Genomic DNA, 16,814 nt, shown 5'->3' on the forward strand with positions numbered 1-16,814 from the left:
AAAGAGTAATACTTTCTTTTATAACTAAAATCGTTTAATAAATTTTATTAATAATATATTAAATTATATAATTTTAATATATTAAATATAAATCTTAATTGAAAACTATTTTGGGGAAAATTTAAGCCAAATACTTTAGGACAAATAGTCCATGTCATTCTTACTAAAATATTTTTAATTTATTAATTAATTAATTTAAATTATATATTATAAAAAATATTATAACGACCATTCTCCCAACTTAATTTTTATAATATAAACAAATTGTGTGTGTGTGTATATATATATATAGCATTGAAGCCAAAGTCCAAAGAAGCATCAATTGAAAAGAAGAGGAAAAAAAACACAGGAAACATGTACGTGACAGGCAGTCTTTCAAAATATAGGAGGAACCCGATTGACGTTTCGATGGCGGCGGCGGCAACAGCACCGGACTCGGGTTTAATGGTGTTGGGAGGGCGAGAAGCGGCTGAGAAAGAAGAAGTGAAAGGGATTATCAACAATGGATTGTTTAAGAAACTCCCACTGCCTTCAAACGCTATGTTATTTCAGCTTGACTTTGATGCAGTGAGAAGGTATTTCTTCTTCATCCCGGTTCTTGGTCAGCCTTTGTCTTCCAATCGCTACTATATCATTCATGGTAATGGAAAATACAAAGGGTAATTCTCACTTCCTTTTTACTTGTTTTTAAGGTAGGAAATTGAGTTCGGAATTTGATTCGTACATTTTTAAGAGATAATTATGATATATTATTTGTTGGTTTAATAATCGACTTCTACATAAAAATATACAATAATTATGATATACATTTAAAAATATTTTATATCAATCTATAAACTAACAAGATATTTCATCTTGTTCCTTCCATTAATGTGTCGTTAACTCTACTTGTTAAAAAATAATTTGTTTTTAAGATCGTAGAAATTGGTATGTGACGTTCTAAGACAATAATTTATTTATCAATTATCAAACTATCAGTATCATTTCATTTTGATTATTTAATTAACATGTTATTCACTCTATTGCATAAAAAAATTAATTTGTTTTCAAGATTATGTGAATCTGTTAGAAGATTGTGAATTCCATTCTCATGACCTTCAAAAACATAGTGAATTTTTTAACTCATTAGTCGAGTTAACGACACGTTAACAGAATGACCAAAATAGAAGAACAATGATAGTTTGAAGATTAATATAGAATGTTCTAATATTTATAGATTAATTTAGAATAAAGCCATGGTGAAAAAGTTTGGAATTAAAATTAAACCAAACGTAGCATTCTTTGCCTACTCAAAAGCTTTAATGAAACTCTGAAACAGGTTAGCATGCCATTGTGCAACTGAAGACAACGAGTTACTGTTGCTCAGGAAGATTCATACCAGACATGAAACCAAAACCCTTTGATCACAGAGATGAATCCCAACAGTATGAAATCTGCAGCACAGCCAGAGATTCCTTTATTGCAAAACCCGTTGTTTCTCTCGATTTGCCCCCCAGATTCCTGAGGTTCAGATTCCATGCTTTCTTGACAAACGAAAGTGTATCATTTACAAGACGATGCTGAAGGGCTCGACTTACCGGAACAAACATGATCGTCGGAAAATGGTACAAGCCATTCGTATTCGTTAAAGATTGTTCTTTGAAAGTACAAATGGAGAAATCGTTGTTTTATAATGTGTCGTTGGAGAGATTGTGGGAGAAAATATATTCATGGGAGAATGATGGTGGGGGCAGGAAAGGCGATGTTGTGGCATTGAGTGTTGAGATAAAGAGGGGAGGTTGATTTCTTGCCAAGTGGTGAGAGGTGAAGGATGTGTTAATGAAGGGTTCGTTCAGATCGGATTGGGTGGTATCGGGTTGAGCTCGGTGGTTTTTGAGGGGATGAGGTGGTGGGAGGAGTCGGTAGTGTGGGTTGATGGGGTTGAGAAGGTTGAGAAGGTGGTTGAGATTGGTGGGGGCAAAGGCGGTGGCTGGAGGAGATTTGATTGTTATGTGTTGGTGGAGAGGTTTGATTTGAGGAGATTGGATGGTACTTTGGTGCTTAATTGTGATTTTAGGCATACCCATGAGATCCGGATTAAATGGGAATAAAAGTACTTGTATGTAAATAATTAAATTCGACTCGAAATATGAATTATAAAATGTATCACTTAAAAAATAAACATAATATTAAATTTATATAAAAAATTTCTATCACTTAATCTATAACCATTCATCTATATTTTTTATAAATATATTTAAATACATCCTTCAATTCATAAAGTTAAAAAAAATAACCTGCAATTTCTATTTCAAAGTGTATATATAGAAGTGAAAGCAAAGGCCAAAGAAGCATCAATTGAAGAAAGAACACACGAAACATGTATGGGACAAGCACTCTTTCAAATTATAAAAGGAAACTATAGCTGTTCTGCCGGCGGCTGCACCGAGAGGGCCATCGCACTAGGTTTTAATGGTTTTGAGAGAGCAAGGAATGTTCGGACGAAGAAGTGCAAGGGCTTTTGGACAAAGGATTATATAAGAAACTCCCACTCCCTTCAAACGCCATGCTTCACAACATAGATTTGGAAATTACAATGAAAGGTTCATTAGATTCGGATTGGGTGGTGAGAAAGTGGGACTGTGTTCAGTTGTTTCAGAGGGGATGAGGTGGTTGGAGTCAATAGGGTTGAAAGAGCGGTGATCGGTGGCGCTGGTGACAGCGGTGACGGTGGTCACCCGAACCGAAGAATATAACTTCCAAATATCTGGATGCTCCCCAACCAACATATCATTATAACAAATAAATTAACATAGATGATAAAACCAGATTTGCATAGATTTCTAGATATAAGAAATTGCTCAACAACGTTTTCTCACAAAGACAATGCCTCCTATTTTTTGGCCATAAAACAAGCAATCTTAGTGTGAAATTCTCATTATTTTTAGAATTGCGTTATCGGATGCCCGACTCTTCAGCGGATATGCAATCCAAATCGAAAAAAGAAAAACACATCAGGGTACTATCGAATTTATGCCTACGCTCTGGGACAAACTTCTACAATAAAATCGCAATGTCACTCATTTGTAACAGCATACCTCTAAAACTTTTAGTTGTGGTTTGCTCCTACCAGTGCAATATGCTCAATTAGGTCAAGTACCCTGTTGCTGTAAAGGAATTTCAAGAAAGAACCATCAGAAAAACAGCAGGTGTCTCGGTCAAGTATGTATGTGCACTGGAGTTGCTGAGAGAGAGAAATAGATGTACTGATATGTCTAAAGAAGCGAGCAAGAGAGAGAGCTTGAAACATACCTGTAACCCCATTCATTGTCATACCACGAAACAAGCTTCATGAAAGACTTACTTAACCCTATTCCGGCTTTGGAATCAAAAATGCTAGATCTGGGATGGGCAAAACAAGCCCGTTTTAGAACATTATGGTATACCAGAAATCATTACACAATTGTCAGGGAAAGACAAATAAATAACTAAATGGCTCTTTTTTTCTGAAAAGCAAACACTATATGCGGGACACGGTTGACAAACACACTAGGAGTTTTCATGCTAAAATTATACTCGAAATACCTGTAAACCTCCACGCCTTGTATGAAGTAGACAATATATCATATCACAATAAAAGCAATGTTGGAGAGAGGGAGAAAAAAGATTACCTTGAATCACCAACAAAATCGTTAGAGACAACATCTTCATCTGTATATCCAAGAATGCCTTTAAGTGGCCCCTCGGCAGCATGCCTTCATTTAAAAGTTAATTTAGAGTTCAAATGAATGTGAAATACACTAAATTAATATGGGGGAAATATGAGAAATATAGAAAGAAAAAACAAAAGCAGTAATGAATGATGAAGAGAGGAGGGGAACACAAGATGATACGCAAGCCAAACATAGAAAACTCACTTTACAGCTGCTTTGACATCTTCATAGGTGGCACTCTTCTGAAGTCGGCAAGTTAAATCCACAACAGAAACATTGGGTGTAGGGACACGGAATGCCATTCCAGTAAGCTTTCCATTAAGTTCAGGAAGAACTTTTCCAACAGCCTACAAGAAAAACACAGAAATCATAAATTGATTTTAAAACCATAGTAGATGGAATAAATTTGGCTATTTCTCTCTCATACCTTAGCTGCACCAGTTGAACTAGGGATGATATTTTGGCCAGCTCCTCGACCTCCTCGCCAATCCTTCATTGAAGGGCCATCAACAGTCTTTTGAGTTGCTGGATGTTAAAAAACACATTAACATAAAATGCAGTATCATGTGCAACTAAAAAAAAAATTACGGGCAGATAATGACCGGATACCTGTAGTTGCATGGACAGTAGTCATTAATCCCTCAACGATACCAAATTCCTCATGGACAACCTGCAACATGTTACACCACAAAAATTGAGGAAAACTACCAAAGAAAAGGAAGAAAAGCAAATCAGATGCTTCATGAGGAAAATGGCCATATTAATTAATACTGTAAAATACTGGCATATGGAATTGCCATCTGCTTCAAACTCAAACATACAAAAGCAAAATTGGAAGATGCAACCAGACCTTGGCAAGTGGAGCTAGACAATTGGTAGTGCAACTAGCATTAGAAACTGTGTCCATGCTTGGTTGGTAGGTCTTCTCATTCACTCCCACCACAAACATCGGCGCATCCGCTGAAGGAGCTGAAATTACAACTTTCTTGGCACCACCCTTCAAAACAGTAATGAAAGATTAATTTGGAGAATATTTAGAAGTGCATGAACTGACAGGTGTGCTTCTGCAATGTGATGACAGGAAACCAATATTTACTAACCTTTATATGTGCCGAAGCCTTAGCTAATGTGGTGAAAACACCAGATGACTCGACAACAAATTCAGCCCCATAATCACCCCAAGGGATCTCTGCAGGGTCCCTGGTGGATATTACTTATATGTTATTCCAGGATGAGATAGTTTACTAGCAATTTTTAACGGAACCGAGTAACAGAATTTTATGTTATAATTTGTATATTTTATTCCACGAGATTAACACATTCCAGGGAAGCGAGTTCAAATCCCATTCAATCTTTCAAGGACAAAATCTCCAGAATATTACCTTTTGCTCACAATATGTATTTGCTTGCCATTGATTTCCAAGGTGGACTCATCCACAACGTTGATGCTCCCCTTGAAGGGTCCATGAGTTGAATCATATTTAAGCATATAAGCCTGGATAATAATAATAATAATAAAAAAAGAGAGAATTAAGATACTGGACGTGTTAAGAATTGTTGACATCTTTGATAAACCTGGCCAAACAAAATAAGTAATAAAAGGCTTAAAACCAAATCTAAAAGCGCAGATGCACAAACTCACCATGTACTGAGCATTAATAAAAGGATCATTGACTGCAACCACATCGATATCATCCCTTGAAATTGCTATTCGTAAAACCAACCTTCCAATCCGACCGAAACCTGCATAGGTTCATTGCAAAAAAAAAAGAGTTCAGCAAAGTAGGACACATCAAGCTATATAGAGAACCAGAGACTTGAACCAAGGTACTTGGTTTAGCATTGTAGGACTCAAAAACAATTTCTTTAACAGAATTATTATTCTCTCCCACGTTAGTCCACATGCTTAACAGGCCCATCCAACAATATCCCAAAAATGTTTTTAGTTCCACCTACCTCAAAAAGACACATTAGACCAAAAACAACTAAAGGTCAAAATACATTAACGACAGGCTAATATTATAGATGAAGCATGAACGGCAGTTCTTCACAGCCTTTTGTCTCCCGGGAAAGATTGGGTACCACGAGCCTAAGATACCTACAAAAACCTCGATTCACAGGTCCACATTTACCACATGAGATAAGCAAGGGATGCTAGTCCTTTTCTATCAGACAAGTATACTCGCAAGTCTCAACAACTAAAATGTGCACGATAACTGAATAGAAATCATTTTTACGTTGATTAAAGAAATACCATGTCAGAGATGCATATAACCAACAAAATAAAGCAGAGAAAACCTTTAATCAAATTAACAGAACGTACCATTGATTCCAATCTTTGTTTTCCCACTGCTCCGTGACTCTAGACAAATTTGTAAACAAGCCAAAAGCAGAACATCGGTTCATTCAACTTCTGAACTAAGATCAAAATAATTAAATACGTTCTTGTCGTCCTTGTTACGCTTCCCAAGGGTTAAAATAAATTAACAATTCTTACTCGGAATTGTAGGAGGAATTTCAGTAGCGGTGGCTTTGATGGGTCGGATACTCCTTGAGTTGCAGCTTCTAAATTAAAAAAATGAGTATCAGAGGAGAGAGAAAAGACCAAAAACTTGCACAATAAGAAAAAAAAAACTGAACGGCCAATAGTGTAACTCAACTGTAAGGAAGAAGATCTACTCGAAACTGCAACACCAAAAAAGGAGTTGAAATTTCCGCCAAATTCAATGCTTGAAACCTAAATAATATCGCATTAACATTCAGATTGCCAATAAAAAGTGCATTGAAATTACCACCTAACAATAAAATATCAACGGAAAAAATGAACTCAAAAATAAATTTAAGTTAAATAAAATATAATTTACACGAGTATTCAGAATTTCATAAATTCATCAACATAACGAAAACGAGTTAACAAACAAGGCTCAGTCATTAAAAAAATCGAAACGTAACACTGTAAAAAACCACCTACCCCCAGAAAAAAAAAACTAAATAAGAGTTGGATGAATCTTTATTGCAATTATTAAGACTCCGTTTGGCTACCGAGAAAACGTCCTAGAAAAATAACAACAATAAAAAATGATTTGATGTTGCACAATTTTCAATCATTCAGCTTAAGTTCAGCTCAGCTCATCTCTTAGTATTTGTTTTCCTTTAAAAACCCGGAGGAAGAGAAAATACGAGAAAAAAAAAGCTTGAGTTCTTTTGAAAGCAATACACGATGCTGATCGGAGGAAAGGTGATGACCTTGAGACGATCGGAGGTTGAGAGAGAGAGGTCAGATCGAACGGAGGCGGCGGTGGCGGCGGTGGATCTAATGAGAGAAGGAAAAGCCATTGCAAAAGCTTTTCAGAGAGGAATAAAAAATAAATAAAAAACCCTAGTAGAAACTGTAAGGAGAAAGAAGAGAAGCTTTTGGCTTTCGAGAGCAGGCACTAGAATAAATGTGACATATCTAATAATAATCGAATCGTGAAAATGACATGTTTTAATTTGTGAGGTAAATTACATGTTTAGTATTTAAATTATTGTTTGTATTCTATTTAGTACCTAAACTTTATTTTTTCCAAAATCATACCTAACATTTAGTTTAGGTTTCAGTTTGGTATCCCGTCATTAAATTAACAAAACTACTGGTGTGATATTTTTATTTTTCAATGATAATGTAATATTACCTTATTATGACACATCAACATCACTGTTAAATTTTTAACGACGAGTATAAAAATAAAACATAAACTAAATGTTAGGTATAATTTAAAAAAATAAATAAAGTTTAGATACTAAAATGGAATAAAAGTAACGGTTTAAGTACTAAACATATAGTTTACTCTCATTTTTATAATATATTTTGATTTAATTAAAAATTAAGTATTTAAATTATGTTTTTTTTTATTTAGTATTTACTTTTTAATTAAAATAGGTATGTGTTTAGTATTCTTAATTTTAGGTTGTCGGTTAAAAATTGTGTCCAATAAATATATGATTCATGATATTCGTTTATTTTTCTCTCTTCTATTTTAGAAAAATAAATATAAAAATAAATAGAAGTTCTCAAAAATTAATTTATTTTCATAAATTGAGTAATGATAATTCTTAAATCCTTTAATTTCAAGAATTCATTTATATTTGATGTACCAATTTTTATTTATTTACTTATTTTTATATAAATTTGAAAATCATTGGTACAAATACGACGTGGGTCCTTGTATTATAACACAAATCATTTTTTAGACGATTTTACCCAAAAATCACTATGACAAGTTTTAATTACATGTCATGTACCATTTCAAAAAATTTTATCGATCTAGCATCATTTGCAGAAAGATATGGATTATCATCTGCGTCTTACTCTTACATTAAGACGAAAACTCGGATAAAGCACAGATGATGATCCGTGCCTTTCTAGGATGGGTGCTAGATTAGTAAAATTTTATGAAATGGTGTTTGACAAGTAATTAATTTATGTTAAGGTGATTTTTGTGTAAAAACGCTAAGGAAGTAGATTTGTTTTGTTTTATTTTCAAAAAAAAAAATAAGTAGCAAATTATTTTTATTTCCTATCTTCTAAAAAATTAAGTCCTATGATCATAAAGAAAATCACGTGTCTTTCACAATTATCATTTTCTTCAAATAATTATTTTTTCTTTTTAATAAAATTTTTCGTTAAATATTGGAAATAAGATAATAAAATACATTTTTTCTTCAATAATAATAATAATAATAATAAATAGTGCCAATAAACTTTGTCTCGTCCCTTGATTTTGTCATTATTTAACCAGTAAACTAGTGATGTTTACCCTAAACAAGATCGACGTTGATCTTGATAATTAAGTTTTTTATCATTGATTTTTCAAAAAAATATTTTTATTATTATATTTTTAATTCGTTTTATTTTGATAATTGAGTCATTAATTTGTATTCTTTTACCGACATCTCACATTAATAAAAAATTAATGAGTTAATGCTAGTGAATCTTTAAATGTGTGTCATCCTTTTAAGCAACGTATCCCCTTAAAACAACATTGATTTATAAGAATTCACTAATTATCCATTCAATCATCGTATCAGAAACATATTAAAATATAGATTTATAATAATTTTATAGTCGATATATATATATGTATTATCTCAATGTATCTAATAATAATTTTGAAGCTCAATTAAATTTAAAAACGTATTCAATACAAAAATTATTGGTTAAATAATGACAAAATCAAGAGACGAGACAATTTATTGACACTATTTTTCATTATTATTTTTGAAGAAAAAATGTATTTTATTATCTTATTTTCAGGATTTAATGAAAAATTTTATTAAAAAAGGAAAAAATAATTATTTGAAGAAAATAATAAGTGTGAAAGGCACGTGATTTTTTTTATGGTCATAGGACTTAATTTTTTAAAAAATAAAAAATGAAAATGATTAGCTAATTAAATTTTACCTTTTTTCCAACAAACAAAACACAACTATTTCCTTAATATTACTAAAACTTGTCGGAGTGAATTTTAGGTAAAAACGTCACATTTTTATCCTTTACACTGAAAATGAGAAAAATGTTCATACATATTAGAAAAAACGATTAAAATAATATTTTTATAACAGTTTAAAAAAGTATTAAGTTTATAATGTAGATTTTATGCGTAGCTCCGTGTAAATTAGGGACGGACTCATGATTTTATATTAGTAATACGAATTTATTAAATTTTAAAAATAAGACAAATTTATAAAATTTTAGAAGATAGTCAATTTAAAAAGATAAAGAGAAAAGCGAATTTATAAAATTTTAGATGAATCAAAAATATATTATCAATAAAAAATATATAGAAAATTTTAAAATATATATATATTTTAAAATGAATTGAATTCCAAATAAGATATTATAAACTTCAAATTAATCTAATTCGAATTAAAATTATATACTACCTTTTATTTAAATTTAAATAATAAATATAAATTTTATTATTATTTAAATGTAGGTATTTCCTAAGAAGATGTGAAATATTTGATGAAGACAAGTGGGGGACTGTGTGAATCACGGAGTTGTGAGATTGTCGTGTAGCCGAGGAAAATGAAACCTAATAATGAACTCGGCGGATTCCTCGAAAGCCAAGGTGGACCGATGTGACCCAAATTTGATGGCCTTTCACGCTTTTAGATTTTCCCGGTCCTACACGTCGGTTCTTGCCCCTTTTAATTAATTAATTTGTTTTTTTTTATATATTTTACGCGATATGTCTTGTAATTTTCAATTATTTAATTTTAGTATTAAACATTAGGGTAAATTACATTATATACCACAAAAATTTGATTGCTGACTCGTTTATACCAATAAACTTGTAATTTTACTAATTATAATATTAAATTTAATTGTATATTTAATTATGTCACTCGATCGTTAAATATAGTAACAAGACGATGACATGACTTGTGGCTATTAACGTGGCCTGCCAAACCAAAACGAAGTTGTCTTTGTGCCTAAAACAATATCATTTTAGACAATAAACTTTAAAAGTGTGTCAATTTTGCTATTTACTTTTTTTGGCATTTCACTTTCTGGTCTCTGTTAGCAATCAATCACCGATCGTCTTTTGCAGCAAAAGCAGTATTAAATCATTCGCATTTCACTCCTATTCCTTCTCCTAAAATTAATTTTCTACAAAATCTATTAAATCCACTCAAAATAGTCAAAAAGAAAAACTTTGACATTTACTTATTTATAATCTCACACTAGTTTTAGTTTAAACGATTAAAAATAAAATTTTATAAATATATATAATTTTCTTATTTATATTGTCACACTATTTTTAGTCTAATTTTATTTCTTATAATATTTCAAATAACATTATTTCATATAAAACAAATAATACTTAAAATGAATTCACAAATTTAAAATAAAATTACAAATCAATGGTGAAAAAGAAAAGAAAAAAAAACTTTAACATGTGCTTTTTTAAACTGTACTCTTAATGTTGTTACGTCATATCAAAAAAATATATTTACCTTTAGATGTTGACCTTATCTGAAAAGAAAAGAAACTTTTGAGTTTGATTAACTAAATTGAAAAGTTTAAGGGTGTAATTGAAAAATAGAAAATATTAAGGGTTTTTTTATCATTATACCTATAATACACATTGATGAGTAGTTGGATAGTTGTGGTTAGGTAACGAGAGTTTTCCCTTTTTTCGCTACTACCAACCCCCACCGTACAACTGCGTCCAATATGTTTAATTCAGTTCACCAAATCAAATGCAATATTTAATTGAGAAAATAACCCCAGTGATTAAAAATGTCTTATAATATATGAATTTAATTAATTTTTTTAGATTTGTCAAAATGACCAACAAATTCGTAACGCGAATTCCAATTTCGCAACTCAGTTTCCAATTTCGCAACGCGAATATGTAAATCGCATTACGATTTTCCAAATTCGCAACTGAATTTCAAATTCGCAATGCGAATTTAATTTCGCAACACAAATGTTTTGGATATATAACAACGCAACATCAACAACTCATAACCTAAATCCCTAAATCGCAACTCATTCTATCTCCATCTATCACTCTTTCCGGCGACATCCGTTCCTATATCCAACGACATCCTTCCTCATCTCTATTTTTTTTACATAATTTTATTTCTATATAATTTTTCAATGATTTCTCTCCCAAATTATCAACTATCAACTTAATAAAGGTATGTTTTTCTCTAAGTTAGTGATGATATCTAGTTTATAGCTCGTTTGTTTAGTAAATTAATTTACAATTTTTAGAATGAAATCATCTAATGTTGATCATGTTTGGATAGATTTGTGTTTTAGAGGGTCATGAAAGAATGTTCATGGTATTTTACAATATGTGCTTTTACCCATGAATCTTCAACTAAAACTGTCATTAAAAAAAGTTAATTTATGAAACTCCAATGTTACGTATTGCAAAGAAATTGAATTTACGTGTTGTGCTTTAGGGTTTTAGGTTAGAGATGATTTGCGATAATACTGTTTACATTTGTGTTGAGAAATTAATATTGTGTTTCGCGTAAAAATATTTGACTTTCGCGTTGCGAATTTGACTTATGCGTTGCGATTTACAAATTCGCGTTACGAAATTGGAAACTGGGTTGCGAAATTGGAATTCGCGTTGCGAATTTGTTGGTCATTTTGGTAAATCTAAAAAAAGTTGGTTAAATTCGTATATTATAAAACATTTTTGGTCACTGAGGTTATTTTCTCTATTTAATTTCATTAAATAAGTAAATAAGTTTATTTTTGATGCATTATTAATATATTAATTAATACGCTAACAACGATTTATATATGAAAAATGAAAATGTGCAAATTCAGATATAAATTAAACCATTATGAAATCTTATAAAACTCTAAAATTGTATCAAATGTATCTAAAAGATTATAAAATCCAAATGTATGTTATTTTTTATAGAAGCCGCTAATTTTATTAAAAATATAAAATATTAAAATTACAATGAAGGTTTACAACCACAATTGTAACCTAAAATATATAATAAAAATATTTTTCTAAACACAATAAAACTAGTCACTTAAGATCATACGAGGATCATACGAGGATCATGTTAAACAACCTAACGAAATAAACTAGAACAAGAGATAAATATGAATAGATCTGACTGCATCGGCAAACGAACCACAAAAGGGAATAAAGCCATTGAAAGACCACTGACATACCGCAAATCAGAATCGAGCGATGTGAAAATACTATACACTAACGCAGATCGCATATCCAAATTCAATCCGAGGGTCCAAAGCAGAGAATATCATCATGATAATAAATAAGTGCTATCTTGATCAGCCGTGGCGATGTCAAATCCAACTATGAAAAAATAAATGGATATAGTGCTTGGACGCAACTCTGGAGTGTGATCAAGGGTCACTGTTTTACGAGGGTTCAATCTTTTCTCTTGTCAAAAACTATAAGAGAATTTCATTATATTCATTGAACTTCTAAAACAAACTTGTTTCATTGCTCATAGTCTTAAAGTAATGTTTATTTAACCAAAGAATTTTAAAACATATGGAAAACAGAGAATGAATGAAAAACAAATTCAAACAAAACATGTTGTTTTCATGCAAGTGCAATTATGCTCGATGATTAATGGACAAAGATCTCTTCTGCCTGCTCTAGAATTCCCCCGCTACGCTTGAATCAACTGGGTCCAAGATCATACCCTTTAATGCCCTACTCGTGTCCAAAAAATATGAAATCGGTGTCTGAGACACCTCGAGGGTTGAATCTATCCAATTTATCTTTTGGAATGAATGTGTATACAGGGTCACCTTTGGTTCAACCTCATTGCTTTGATCCCAACTTTTCTTATCTCTCATTTTATCTTTCATCATTTGAGACATTTTAAAGGTCACTTCTGCCATCTCTACTTCGTCTTTGCTACTTTTAACTCCACATTTCATTTTATACCTCTTTTTTACCACGACACCTTTTTTTTGATTTGGCTATGTTAGACTCCACTAGGCAATGAATCATTCAAGTCTTAATACTATGTCCCTCTATTTTACACTTCTCAATTTCACACTCAAGAGGATCTTGACGCTCTTCCTTAATGCTTTTATATCCCTTCATGAAACACCTCGAAGTTTCAACTTGATTTATGCAACAACCTTCTTTATCAGACCTGTTAGGTATGGCTCATAAATATACCAGTAAAGAGGACAGGAGATGGAGCGGAGTGAGCGAAGCGAACATCAATTGTCCTTACAAAGAAAGTCTTGTTGTGGGGTTATAAATTTTGTGGGTTGGGGGTGCGGGGGCGTAGCCCCCGCGGTACGGTACAGGGTTGATTTTGTAATTATGTACCAGGGTTTTCTATTATAGATAGAGATGTAACCTAGACCTAAAATATCATTGAATAAAATTCTAGCGCCGCCTAGGCACCGAGGACGTAAGCACATTGCCGAACCTCGTAAAATTCTCGTGTTCTTTCGTTTTCTTTACCCGTTTTCGTCAACAATTGGTATCAGATGTCAGGAGCAAAATTCGAAGTCGCGAAATTCGATGGTCAGGGTAAATTCGAATTATGGCAAACGAGGGTGAAGGATCTATTGGCGCAGCAAGGGATCTTGAAGGCTTTGCGACCTACAAAGCCGGCGTCGATGGATGAGGAAGATTGGGAAGAATTGCAGCAACGAGCGGCAGGAACCATACGATTATGCTTGGCGGACGAGGTCATGTATCACGTCATGCATCTATCGTCTCCAGACGAAATTTGGAGGAAGTTGGAAAGTCAGTTTATGTCCAAATCCTTAACGACAAAACTGTATTTGAAGCAGCGGCTGTATGGGCTGAAGATGCAGGACGATCACGATTTGGCGCAACACGTGAATGTCTTCAATCAAATCGTTTCTGATCTGGCTTGGCTTGATGTGAAAATTGAGGATGAAGACAGAGCCATGATTCTGTTGTGTTCGTTGCCTTCCTCTTACAAACACATGGTGACTACTCTTACATATGGGAAAGAGACTATCAACGTTGAGGAGATTACTGCAGCCTTGTTGGCTCACAACCAGCGGAAGCAGAATGCAGGGAAAGCTCTCAAGCCGATAGCTTATGTCAAGGGTAATCGAGATCGTGGACGGAAGCCAGAGAAGGCAGGGTCCGGGAAGCGGAATTCCAGATCCAAATCCAGGGATAAGAAGACGATTCACTGTTACAAGTGCAAGGAGGCGGGACATATGAAGCGAGACTGTCCGAAGTTGAAAAAGCAGACTGATGAGAAGCGTGATGGCTCATCCAAGTCTGTGAACGTGGTCGAGGATGATACTTCTGATTGCAGTGAGGGTGATATGCTTTCTATTTCAACGACACAATTGACGGATGCTTGGATTCTTGATTCTGGATGTTCTTATCACATCACGCCAAATAGGGAATGGTTTTCGACATACAGGCCGGTTAATTCTGGTTCGGTTTATTTGGATGATGATCGATGTTGCAATATTGTTGGTATTGGTGATGTCAGAATTAAGATGCACGATGGCTCCGTTCGGACGTTGAGTGGTGTTCGACATATCCCAGACTTGAAGAAGAATTTGACTTCCTTGGGCACTTTGCACAAGAATGGTTTTATCCCTAAGGCTGACGAGGATAGGGAAACCATTCGGATTGTTAAAGGAGCATTGACTGTGATGAAAGGCAAGATGACTGCAGGGAATATCTACAGATTGTTAGGGAGTACCGTTGCAGGTGGAGTTCACTCTGTTGAGTCCTGTGATGATACGAAAAAATTGTGGCATATGCGCCTTGCTCATCTTAGTGAACGTGGTATGGCAGAATTACACAAGAGAAACTTGTTGCATGGTGTCAAAAGTTGTAAGCTCGATTTTTGCAAGTATTGTGTTCTTGGTAAACAGACTAAAGTCCGTTTCAAGACTGCGAAGCACACAACTCAAGGGATTCTTGATTATGTGCATTCTGATGTATGGGGGCCTTCCACGACATCGTCTTTGGGTGGATCTAGGTACTATGTTACTTTTATTGATGATTTTTCACGGAAAGTTTGGGTGTATTTTTTGAAACAGAAATCTGAAGTTTTTGAGAAGTTCAAGCTGTGGAAAGCTGAGGTAGAAAACCAAACAGGACGAAAAATCAAGTGTTTGCGGTCTGACAATGGTACGGAGTACACAGATTCACAGTTCCTACAATTCTGTAAGGAGCATGGGATTCAGAGGCATTTTATAGTGCGCAAGACACCACAACAGAATGGTGTTGCGGAACGAATGAACAGTCATTGAATGAAAGAGCCAGATGTTTGCGGTTGAATGCGGGCTTCCCAAACACTTCTGGGCTGAGGCTGTTAACATGGCGTGTTACCTTATCAACAGATCGCCAAGGGCATCGCTGGCTGGGAAAGTTGCAGAAGAGGTATGGACTGGTCATGATGTTAGTTTTGATAACTTACGGATTTTGGTTGTCCTGCTTATGTGCATGTACCTGCTGATGAGAGATCCAAACTTGATGCAAAATCGAAGGAGTGCATTTTTCTGGGTTACAAGAAAGGTGTCAAAGGATTCAAGTTCTGGGATCCAGTTGCGAAGAAAGTTGTGATTAGTAGAGATGTCGTTTTTGATGAACAGTCTATGTTGCAGCAGAAGCAAGACACGACAGTGGTAGATTTCGAGCAGTTTCCAGTTGAGAAACCAGAAACTTCTCAACCGACTTCTGGTGGTTCCACTACGGATGATTTGCAGGATTATAGTCTCGCCAGAGACAGGGTGAGACGGACGAATATAAAGCCTCCGAACAGATTGGGTTTTGAAGACTTAGTATCTTTTGCACTTACTGTTAGCAGTGATGATCCAGTTACTTTTCATGATGCCGTTACTAGTCAGGAAAACGACAAGTGGATGGCAGCCATGGTTGAGGAGATGGAGTCTTTGAATCACAATCGCACATGGGAGTTAGTTCCCCTTCCTGAGGGTAAGAAGCCGATTGGTTGCAAATGGGTGTATAAGAAGAAACCAGCAGTAACAGAAAAAGAGGGGGAGAAGTTCAAGGCTCGTTTGGTAGCGAAGGGTTTTTCACAGCAGAAAGGAGTTGATTATGATGAAATCTTTTCTCCTGTGGTCAGACACACTTCAATCCGAGCAGTACTTGCATTGGTGGCTAGTTGGGATTTGCATTTAGAGCAGATGGATGTTAAAACTACTTTTTTGCATGGTGATTTAGAGGAGCAGATCTACATGCGGCAACCTGAAGGTTTCACTCAACCTGGAAACGAGCATTTAGTTTGCAGATTGAAGAAATCTTTGTACGGGTTAAAACAGTCTCCGAGACAGTAATTTGATATGAAAGATTTAGGTGCTGCAAAGAAAATTCTTGGAATGGAAATTTGCAGGGACAGAGACTCAAGGAAACTGCGGCTATCTCAACGGGGTTATGTTGAGAAAATGCTAGAAAGGTTTGCGATGAGCAGCGCGAAACCAGTTAGCACTCCATTGGCGAATCACTTTAAGCTCTCATCAGAACAGTGCCCTAAGACAGATAAGGAAGCTGAAAATATGGCAAAGGTTCCATATTCTAATGCTGTTGGCTGCTTGATGTATGCGATGGTATGTACTCGTCCTGATTTAGCTCATGCTGT

The 16,814-nt window shown here is 34.2% G+C and overlaps 2 protein-coding genes across 2 annotated transcripts; one reads left to right on the forward strand and one right to left on the reverse strand.

The window, feature by feature from the left end:
- The first annotated feature begins 408 nt into the window (after positions 1–408).
- On the forward strand, positions 409–2,090 carry LOC120202789. Its single transcript, XM_039203159.1, has 3 exons — positions 409–659; positions 1,566–1,777; positions 1,825–2,090. The coding sequence occupies exons 1-3, from the start codon at positions 409–411 to the stop codon at positions 2,088–2,090; spliced, it is 729 nt and encodes a 242-aa protein (XP_039059090.1).
- A 706-nt stretch (positions 2,091–2,796) lies between these two features.
- LOC120202974 (glyceraldehyde-3-phosphate dehydrogenase GAPCP1, chloroplastic-like) lies at positions 2,797–7,083 on the reverse strand. Its single transcript, XM_039203344.1, has 14 exons — positions 6,939–7,083; positions 6,353–6,429; positions 6,190–6,257; positions 6,016–6,054; positions 5,335–5,435; positions 5,075–5,187; positions 4,793–4,892; positions 4,543–4,689; positions 4,302–4,362; positions 4,120–4,217; positions 3,897–4,039; positions 3,651–3,734; positions 3,292–3,381; positions 2,797–3,146 (listed from the first exon to the last, which is right to left on the reverse strand). Exons 1-14 carry the CDS (start codon positions 7,026–7,028, stop codon positions 3,089–3,091), a joined length of 1,269 nt encoding a protein of 422 aa, XP_039059275.1. The 5' UTR covers positions 7,029–7,083; the 3' UTR covers positions 2,797–3,088.
- Between the last annotated feature and the right edge of the window lie 9,731 nt (positions 7,084–16,814).

This window comes from Hibiscus syriacus, unplaced genomic scaffold, assembly GCF_006381635.1.
Source record: "Hibiscus syriacus cultivar Baekdansim isolate YM2019G1 unplaced genomic scaffold, ASM638163v2 tig00009009_pilon, whole genome shotgun sequence".
NCBI lineage: Eukaryota > Viridiplantae > Streptophyta > Magnoliopsida > Malvales > Malvaceae > Hibiscus > Hibiscus syriacus.